This window comes from Cicer arietinum, chromosome 4 (assembly GCF_000331145.2).
Source record: "Cicer arietinum cultivar CDC Frontier isolate Library 1 chromosome 4, Cicar.CDCFrontier_v2.0, whole genome shotgun sequence".
NCBI lineage: Eukaryota > Viridiplantae > Streptophyta > Magnoliopsida > Fabales > Fabaceae > Cicer > Cicer arietinum.
The window spans coordinates 48,940,903-48,951,554 of record NC_021163.2 but is presented as its reverse complement, the minus strand read 5'-3'; the positions used below and the strand labels follow the sequence as shown (position 1 = coordinate 48,951,554).

The following is a 10,652-nucleotide window of genomic DNA, read 5'->3' as shown; positions in this document are numbered from 1 at the left end:
ATTGCCCTTGAGGAAAGTACATTGCTTTCAACAAACGAGATATGAGAGTATTAGGATTGGTCATGATACGCCACCCTTGTTTCCCCAACATAGCAGTATTAAAAGCAGTGAGATTTTTAAAATCCATACCTCATTCTTTCTTACTCATTGAGAGTATTTCCCACAAAACCCAATGGATACCTTTTGAGTGGTTACTCGAGTGACCCAACCAAAAAGAATTCATCATTTTCTCAATTTCAACACACAATGTTTTTGGTATAAGAAAGATACTAATAAGATATGTAGGAATAGACTACATGATATATTTTATAAGAATTTCTCCCGCCTATGAAAGACTTACGACTCCACGAACTCATCTTCCTCCAAACTTTTTCTTTTACAAAATTAAAGATAGCCTTTTTACCTCGACCAACCATGGAAGGAAGTCCCAAATATTTTCCGGTGCCAACACTGCCTGAACTCCAACACTGTTTGAGATACATTACGGCTGCAAAAAATCTCAGACTTTTGGAAATTGATGGATTGCCCAGATGCTGCCTCATAGGTAGCTAAGATGTTTTTCATGATCATAGCTTCATTAACATTGTCTCAAAAAAATAAGAAGTCGTATGCAAATAGGAGATGATAAATAATGGGAGCAATTATGCAACTTTTAGCTCCATGAATGTCACATTTTGCTTATGTTTGGTGAATAAGGGCAATAAGGCCTTCTACACAAATAATAAATAACTATGATGAGAGGGGGTCCACTTTCTTAAGACCCTTACTCGGGTGAATGGATCCAACCACATCATCATTAACCAGCACAAAATAATCAATGGTTTCCTCAAAAAGTATAATCCAAGAGATCCATTGAGTTAAGAAACCCATCTTCATCATGACCCTTCGAAGGTAATCACAATCCATTCCATCAAAATCCTTACTAATGTCAAATTTAAGAGCAACATTACCCAATCTCCCTTTTGTTTTAGTTTTCATAAAGTGCATAATTTCAATATAGCTTCCTTGGATTATCAAGAATAGATCTTCTTGGAACAAAAGTTGACTGATTTTCCGAGATTCACTTATAAAGAATACGCTTCAACTTGTTAGCTAGCACCTTAGCTACCAACTTGGAGATTATAAAGAATACCCTTCAACTTGTTTGTATATATGATGTAATTGTTTATGACTCTTGTTGTTTTGTGTTACAACGCATTATTTTATTAAGTTGTTTAAAAAAAAACATTTGCACTGTTAAAAATTGAGGTGTTACATTGTGGTATCAGAACTTTTGTTAGATTGTAGGTCGACCAGTAGGTTGGGAACCGTTATCTTATCATGCATCATAGTAAGTTGTTAGAGTTGTCAGATCTTGTGTAGTTGTTGCGTGTTGAAGTGCTGATGTAGTCGAAAGTTATATTTTGCAATTCTTCTAAGTGGTGTTAAGATTTTGACTTAATGTTAGTTTTGTAGAAAACAATGCCTCCAAGAAGGAACAACCGCTTTTGTTGGGACAATCAAACGGCTGAAGTAATGAATAACATGACTGCTTTTGTTGCTGCACAAACAGTTGCAAAGACTTTACAGGATCTAGAGAAGAGAGAAATGGAGATTTGTGTTGTTGAGTCAAGGGGATTGGAAGATTTTCGTCAAGAGAGAAATGTTGAGAGAAATGGACATTAAATTAACATTAACAAGTTAAATTAACATAACATTAAATTAACATAACACTCATAACTTTTTTAATTAACTTTTTGTTTGTTTTTATCAAAATATTAAATTGAGATTTTGTCTCAACAATGCAGCCACCCTTACTAGAAATAAAATAAACCTAAGTGACGAGTCTAAATAAATCAAGTTTCTGCCCACACTATTTTACTACAATTATATAAATAAATAAAACAAAAAAATGGGTAATATCTTATAGCCCAAGTCATTTTCATGTTAACTTATAGTTGACCAATTTAGGCTAAATTCATTATAATTTAGCCCCTGCTTATATGGTAGTTGTCGCCATTTTGTTTAAGGTACCCTTGTCACCGATCTTCATAGCCCTTAAAGTGCAACACTCGTGTTTTTACTTATTATGTCCTCATTGGCGAGTAACCTTCTATTCCATATTGTTGACTTCATGAAGAAGTTTATTGCTTTGACTACGCCAAGAGAAATAAAAACAAAATTCATATGGAAGGATGATATTTTCCATCGTGAAATGTGCATATATACTAAACAACATTCAAACTCTTGAGACTTATAAGGACAAATCTTATTGATGTCTTTTGATCCTATCTTCATCCATAAGAACCTGAAGCAAATGGGTATCTCGTCTAGAGATGTGGCTGAAAAGATTCAACGTGAAGATGAAGAAGAACTTAAGGCTAAGAAAACCAATGAAGAAAAATTGAAACAAAAGGAAGTCGTAGGGGTTAAGAAACCCATAACAAACAAAATATTTGGAGAATCAAGTCTTTCATATTTTTCGATATTTTACTCAATAAGATAACAAAGAAAGTGTTAAAGAGTACTTGAGAGGTTTGTCAGTAAAAATGATTGCAATTGAATATGGTCCATATTCTAAGAATATACCATTTCTTCTACCTCTGGTAGTAGCATTGAAACCAAAAGGAATGAAGCAAAGGGATCTCCAAACAGTTGATAATATATCTCCTGATAAATAAAGGGAATTTGATGTTATTTGATCTGATTTTGCTCTTTCCTCTGTTTCTAGTTTTGTTTTGGATTCACCATCATTCAATAGTCCTCAAAAACAAAATCAAACAAAAACCTTTTTATCTCAAAACAAATCATATGACGATGATTAGTTGTTGTTTAGGAGAAGACGATACCTATCACCACTTAAACCTCGAACACTTTTCGAGTTTGAATGGTCACCATCTCCTACCAAAAATATTTGAAACACTAGATCAAAAACCACAACCACCACTAGAATCACAACATAAAGCCCATTTAATTTCAATAACTTAGAGAATGTATGTTTAAAATAGTGTTTTGGTTATTTTTTTATAAATAAAATTTAGGGTGAGAGAATTATACCTCAGCTCGAAGTAGAAAAACCTTAAAACTCTTTAAAAATTTATAAAAAGTTTTATATTCACTTTTTTTAATTAAAGTAGCGAGGTTCGAGACTAAACAAATTGAAAATTAATATTATTAGTTTTTTTTTGGATAGTGTGTTAGTTATTGTAATTCTCTTTAGATATATCATATATATATATATATATATATATATATATATATATATATATATATATATTTTAAGAACCAATGTAATGTAATTATATTTTGTATTTATTTATTTAATCAAAAATAGTGATATTTAGACATAATTTGACGGGATAAAATGTTTAAAAATTTACTTAGGAGTTTATAACAATTAATCTCGCTTATTAAAAAAAAAACAATGAATCTCAAATGCAAAAAACTTTGAAATTAATCTCACAAGTACAAAATTATTTTAATGATTATTTGTATATATAATATGTTCTTTAACATTGAAAAATATGATTGTTTTTGGTAACAATATTTATTAAAGTAATTAATAAAAAAACTAAATTAACATAATTTGATTGAAACATTTAAGTTTATAATATGTTTAATGTTTAATTAATACGAGAAATAAATACGACGTTGATTGATCCAAATAAAACAGAAAAAGAAGAAATACGACCTTAGAGTTTCTCAATGAGTAACAAAAAAGAAAAGCAATGGTTTCTACAGTATCATCTCTTGATTAGTTGATTGTATAAAACATCCAATTATTCCATTTTTGAAAATAACCATATTTATTACCGAAGGAAATTTACACCACTCATTACTCAGTTACCGAAACATCAGAACCAAGAAAAGTAGCGCGTAAAAGATGAACCATTTTCGCGCCATTCTTCTCACTAAGAAAACGGCGCGCATCTTTCACCATTTATAAACTCACAACCCTTCCCACTTTATTTTAACATCACTGTCACTGTCACTGTCGACTCTTCCTCTAAATTTTTATTAGTTTTTTTTTTCCATTTTAAATTATTTTCTGATATTTCTCTATTCATGGAGAACGACAACGTCGTTGTTGTAAACGGCAATAGAGTCCTCGTCGCCCAGCCTCTCACTGTGCTCCGTGCCCTAACCAGCACTGGTGGTGCTCGCGTTCTAGCAACGCCGCCTAATATGAACCCTAACTCAGATGATTCCGACGTATGCAAAACTCCGATGATTAAAGTGAAAGACGAGCCTCAAGAAGAAGAAGTGAAAACCGTTTCCGTTGGTTCTCATTCCGAAGCGGTTACCGATGTGCGACATTCGATGCACTCGGTCGACGATTCTCTCAAATCTACGAACACGAAAGTTGCGTCGGTAGGTGAATCTTTGAAATCGATGAAAGATGAACCAACGGTTCAAATGACGGAAAATAGAGCCGCTGTTGATGTGGTTGGTGAGACACAAAAGTCTGTTAAGGTTGAATCGGTAGATGAATCGCTGAAACCAATGGAAGTTGAACCGAGGATTCGATCGATGGAAGAAGTTAACAATGTCGATTGTGAGACGCATGGATCAGTTAAGGTTGAACCTGTTCAAAAAACAACATCGGTACAAGCGAAAGAAGGTTCCGACAATCAAACGCTTAGCAATGAAGTGGAGGCGTTGAAGGTAGTGAATAAGGAGAAACAATCTGTTAGCGATGATGTGCAGGTGTTGAAGGTGGTGAAGAAAGAACCAGTGGAAGAGAAGAAGATTCCAATACCGAACCTCGAGGACGGTGAGTTTCCTGTAGAACCTGGGTGGTCATTGCTGGGAAGGAAGATTGAGGTTGCAACTTCAACTGCTAGGGGATTGAGGAGATTGGTGGACAATGAGATTGTTCATTTCATTTTCCCTAATCCACATACCTCTTACAAGTTCCAATGGATAGTTCGCGTTGAAACCAAACGTTCTGGAGTGGTACTAATTTATTAATCATATCATAGTATATATGTGCTTTTGGTGTTTTTGTTGGAAAGAAATAAATTTGATATATTTTTGTTATTTGGCTGTGTTTAATTTTTTCAGGTTGGGAGGCTGCCAATGGAATGGGCAAAAGCTGTCATTCCTCTAGTGCAATCTGGAAATGTTAAGGTTCGAGGTCGATGCATTGCTACACCGAATAAGCTGGAAATGATGCAAGATATAATGTTGTTAGTGAGGTATAACTATTAACTTTCTAGTTCCTTTTGTTAGTTTAGTTGAGATGATATTAATGACAGATTTCCCTTTTATTTGTTTTTTGTTCTTGTGTTCATTTGGGGTATTTCATTTATGTTGTTAGTGAGGTATAACTTTTAAGTAACTTTCTAGTTTCTTCTGCTAGTTTAGTTGAGATAATATTGATGACAGATTTCCCTTTTATTTGTTTTTTGATCCTGTGTTTATTGGGTATTTTATTTGAATTTGGGTTCTCTAGATGTTGTTTTTATTAGTGGATGAACCTAATTGATCCTTTTTTTGGGCAGTTTTTATGTTCATCACTCTGTTTTCTCTGAGTGTGTTGATACCTCTTGGAAGCTAGAGGCTTGTGGTACCATTAATTCTACTGCTTATCCACTTCTTACACTGTTAAATATGTTAGAGATTGAGCCACATAGGAAGGTAATAAGCCTCTATTTTTTTCAAATTGTTTTATATGTTTGTTAATAGACATTTGTAATGGGTTGTTGTTATTTGTAACTAGGCTGATTTCACCCCTGAGGAAATGAAAGCTCGGAAGCGGATACTTAAAGTATGTGCGACTAACTTCATCCTTTCCTCTTTTAATATATTTTAGCTTTCATAATGTTGCTGTTTAATATGGTGTATTGAATGTCATTTATTGTAAATGTTGCCTGATTCTTTATTAAGTAACTTCTGCATGCTAGAGGCCTAATTTTGCTGTTCATGCTACCAGCTTGATTCAGATGAAGCTTCAGCATTGCATGTCACTAAGCGAAGAAAAGGTGTCAGTGAGCCGCTGCCAGAGCCAAATGAGAATGAACAAGCTCTTTCAGAATCAGCTTTGAATAAACTTGTTGGAGCAGCAGAAGTCTTTGACCTGGAGGTATATACATCGTATTCTAATTTAAACTGTTCGACTTCAATGTCTCTCTCGTGTCACCAACCTTTTTATGTCTTATATAACTTTAGGAGATGGAAGCACCGAGCACCTTGATGTGTTGTCTGAAGCCTTACCAGAGTCAAGCGCTGTATTGGATGACAGAAATTGAGAAGGGAGGTGATGATGAAAATGCTGAGAGAAATCTACATCCTTGCTGGTCAGCATACAATATATGCAATGGGTAAGCACTAATAGAAAATGATTCCTCAAGAAAATTGAAGTCTTTTTTTTTTCTTTCCAAAATCAGTATATAACTTAACCTGCAATGCTGTTTTGCAGAAAGACAATTTATGTTAACATATTTACCGGGGAAGCAGCAAAGAAATTTCCACAAGCCACACAGATGGCAAGAGGAGGAGTGAGTTTGTTTCCGGCTGTTGATTTTAAACTCTTTCATGTTAACATTCAATATAAACAGTTTAACTTTTTTCAATTATAGATTCTGGCGGATGCAATGGGACTTGGAAAGACTGTTATGACAATTGCTCTGATTCTCAGTAATCCAGGCAGGGTGAATGACAATATTTTCACAAATAAGAGGAGGAATATTGACTCATCGTATAAAGTAGAGGGTGGCACTTTGATTGTTTGTCCCATGGCTTTATTGGGTCAGTGGAAGGTGAGATTTCTCTGTAACTAAACCATACTAAAAAAGAACCTGATCGTTCGTTTGTAACTCTCAATTAATATTTTGTACGTGAAAGGTAATTCACAAGTATTTAAATTCTCCAGGATGAGCTTGAAACACATTCAAAATCAGGCAGCATATCCATATTTGTACATTATGGTGGGGGTAGAACCACAAACCCCGATTTGTTGTCAGAGTATGATGTTGTCTTGACAACATATGGTGTCTTATCAGCTTCATATAAAAGTGTAAGGAAATGTTTCTCTGTATTTATTTATATCAATTTACATTGCAAAGCTTCTTACATTGGGTTCCTTTGCCTTGAAACCAGGAGGGAGAGAATAGCATCTACCACAGGGTCCAATGGTTCAGAGTGGTGCTAGACGAAGCTCATCATATAAAAGCCCATAAAAGTCAGGTTGCCCAGGCTGCTATTACTTTGTCATCACAATGCCGCTGGTGTCTAACAGGAACCCCACTTCAGGTTAATTATAAGGATACCTTATGCGTGAATTTTATCATAATTGCAAGGAGAAAAGTAGTCCCCTAACAAATGAAATTTCTATCTTTCTCAGTCATCTGAAAATGTTTATTTTGTTAGCATTTCAGTACTAATTAGTTTATTACTAACTCTCTTTCTAAAATCTTATGCTCTCTATTGCAGAATAGCTTGGAAGATCTATACAGCCTCTTGAGTTTTTTGCGGGTTGAACCTTGGTGCAACTGGCAGTGGTATGTCAAATATGATGCTAACTTCTAAATGACGTAAATTTGATCAATGTGTTCAAAAATAATTTTATTTGAAGACCAGTACTTATTTTCATAATTGTATGTGTTCATTTTTTAATTTGTTTCTGTTAGGTGGACTAAGTTGATTCAAAAGCCTTATGAGCATGGTGATCAAAGAGCCCTGAAATTGGTCAAGGGAGTTTTGAGGACACTGATGTTAAGAAGAACGAAGGAAACAAAGGATAATGAAGGAAGGTAGTCATTCTCGCTTCACATGAACTGTATCTTTTTTTACAATATACATGTGTGGATCTATTTATTTATCATGATACATCAACCATGCTATGTTTTTTCAGGCCTATACTTGTGCTGCCACCAACTGATATTCAATTGATTGAGTGTGAACAGTCAGAATCTGAACGGGACTTCTATGATGCACTCTTCTTGAGATCTAAAGTAAGTTGTGTCATAGCTTGCAATCTGTAAAATATTTGTTTAGCAATTTGTTTCACTTGTCATTTTTCATATAGGCTGTAATTTTGGAAACCGTATTGTTTTCAGACATAACTTTGCTAGAAACTTGTTCTCTCCTTTAACACTGGGTGTCTAGTTGTGTAATTTATTTTGTTATGGATCTAAACTGTTTCATTCAATTCCAACAGGTCCAATTTGAGCAGTATGTTGCACAAGGAAAGGTTCTTAACCACTATGCAAATATCCTTGACCTACTAATGCAGTTGAGGCGGTGCTGTAACCATCCACTTTTAGTCATGTGGTGGGTGTGGCAAATACATTAAATTTTTCTTCCCACTCCCAATTTTTTTCTACCAATAATAGTAATTAAAATTTGCCATGTGTGCAGTGGAAGTGTTCCTGAGAAATATGCAGACTTGAGCAGACTTGCAAGAAAATTCCTAGAGTCCCATACTGAATCATCCAATATATGCCATGAAAGTGATTCACAGCAAAATGCAAAAATGAACAAACTTGCTAGTAGATTCCTGCAAAATTCTGATGCTTCGCACTCTGTCCAATCTCGGGAATACATTGATGAGGTTTTGGGGCATATTCAAAAGGGTGAAACTGTAGAATGCTCTATATGTATGGAATCACCAGATGATCCTGTTTTGACACCATGTGCACATCAGTTTTGTAGAGAATGCCTATTCAATTGCTGGGGGACCTCAATGGGTGGTAAGTGTCCAATCTGTCGTCAATCACTCAAGAAAAGTGATCTTGTTGTACTTCAATCTGAAAGCCCATTTGAGGTTGATATTGAGAACAATTTGACGGAGTCTTCAAAGGTTTCAAGGCTGTTTGATTTCTTAGAGCATATTCAGAAAACGTCAGATGAAAAAAGTATCGTCTTTAGTCAATGGACTTCATTTTTTGATTTGTTGGAGAATCCATTGAAGAGGAGAGGGATAGGATTCTTAAGATTTGATGGAAAATTGACTCAGAAGCAGAGAGAGAAAATTCTGAAAGAATTTAACGACACAAGAGAGAAAAGGGTAAGTAAAATCAAATTATAATGTAATAATTTTCAATAAATTTTATCACAACCTGAGTCACTGATATTTTTTCCTCATTGTTCTGTTTTAGGTTTTATTGATGTCATTAAAAGCTGGTGGTGTTGGCTTGAACTTGACTGCAGCTTCAAATGTTTTTCTTATGGTATGCTATACCCATCTTCCCTCATCTTGTAGCTGTCATGTGGAATTACAATTTTCTGAGTTTGTTAATTCTTTTTTGTAATGAAAATGTAGGATCCATGGTGGAATCCTGCAGTTGAGGAGCAAGCAATAATGAGGATTCATCGTATTGGGCAAAAGAGAAGGGTTACCGTAAGAAGATTCATCGTTAAGGTTAGCTAATTCATTTTCCCCCGTTAAGGTTAGCTAATTCATTTTCCCATGAACTGTTAGCACATGCAATAATCCAATTCATCTTAATAGTCAAGTGTTTAAACTTGGAATATTCAACGTGATCATTTAGTACTAGTTCACATAATTTAATACTAATTCACATTACTACTAGTTCACATAATTTAATACTAGTTTTCATATCAAACAGCATTGGTGGCCCTGGTCCCGTTGATTATTTATCCATGCAGCTTATCTTGACTTTGCAACAAAAGTTCTATATGCATTTTCAATATTTTGTATTTGATATCTCTCTTTAGTTTGTTGGATATACAAATCATTTTTCTCACATTGATCACGTTTTTTCCTTAAGCAATCTCCCGTATCCTTTTTTGGGGTCACACGTGCTCAAAAACTTTCTCAACTACTACTGTGTTGTTGTCTTCGTCCCCCCATTTTTATAAACTAATGGAAAGAGTCGTGTGTATTATGAATAGGGCACAGTGGAAGATCGGTTGCAACAAGTGCAAGCAAAGAAACAGAGGATGATATCTGGTGCCCTCACAGATGATGAGGTTCGGACTTCAAGGATTCAAGACCTCAAAATGCTATTCTCATAGGATCATTTATCGTGAATCTGACCTCTCATTTAGTCTTTGTATTTATTAGATTGGAAGTCTTATTTTATTTAGTCTTTTGGATCTACAATGAAGCTCACATTGTATAGGGGGTAGTGCTCTACTTAATCACTTCGATATCTTTTGCGTACAATTTTAATGTTATGGAGAAAGTCCAAACTCAGGTAAAAACAAAGTACGTTGTTTTGTTTTGTATATTTGGCGGCACTAACGGTTAAAGTAAACGCGGCTACTTTTGCCTGGTTTTGTAATTGGAGCCCATTGTTTTTTGGTTTATATTATTATGAGAGAAAACGATTATTTCCTTTATATAAAAATATGTTACACTTTTTAATTGTATAAATTATTAAAATTACTTTTATAATCTCTAATCTATTACGACTTAGTTTCTTAGAAGTTCATATTCTTTAGGTTAAATGAGTTTTGTTTAATCACTTGTAAGTGAATTTCTGGGAAAAAATAGTATTAATTTTTTAAAATAGTTAATATTAATAATTATTAATTTTATTAGAAAAAAAATTGAACTCAACCACTTTGTCCCTCTAACTTTCTTAAACTATCAAATCACCTATTAATTGTAAAAAATTACTTTTTTTTATTCTCAAATTTTCTCAAAAATCTATTTGAGAATATTAAATTGAAAGCGAGGGAAGAACATCCTTAATTCTATTGAT

At 34.1% G+C, this 10,652-nt stretch overlaps 1 protein-coding gene across 1 annotated transcript; it reads left to right on the top strand.

Annotated features, from left to right (window-relative positions):
• The first annotated feature begins 3,868 nt into the window (after positions 1-3,868).
• Positions 3,869-10,254, top strand: LOC101494903 (DNA repair protein RAD5B). The gene is made up of 18 exons (XM_004497779.4): positions 3,869-4,935; positions 5,044-5,177; positions 5,484-5,619; positions 5,702-5,749; positions 5,915-6,064; positions 6,151-6,302; positions 6,401-6,479; positions 6,561-6,740; positions 6,854-6,997; positions 7,081-7,233; positions 7,414-7,481; positions 7,611-7,733; positions 7,835-7,934; positions 8,141-8,253; positions 8,341-8,989; positions 9,081-9,152; positions 9,245-9,343; positions 9,838-10,254. Exons 1-18 carry the CDS (start codon positions 4,045-4,047, stop codon positions 9,958-9,960), a joined length of 3,414 nt encoding a protein of 1,137 aa, XP_004497836.1. The 5' UTR covers positions 3,869-4,044; the 3' UTR covers positions 9,961-10,254.
• Positions 10,255-10,652: the final 398 nt, after the last annotated feature.

What these genes read in the sequence shown, in the direction of transcription:
- LOC101494903 (XM_004497779.4), top strand. Translation starts at nt 4,045, where the DNA reads ATGGAGAACGACAACGTCGTTGTTGTAAACGGCAATAGAGTCCTCGTC. An exon ending in CAGAAGTCTTTGACCTGGAG is followed by an intron (nt 6,065 to 6,150) that starts GTATATACATCG and finishes ATATAACTTTAG; the next exon opens with GAGATGGAAGCACCGAGCAC. An exon ending in CACTCTTCTTGAGATCTAAA is followed by an intron (nt 7,935 to 8,140) that starts GTAAGTTGTGTC and finishes CAATTCCAACAG; the next exon opens with GTCCAATTTGAGCAGTATGT.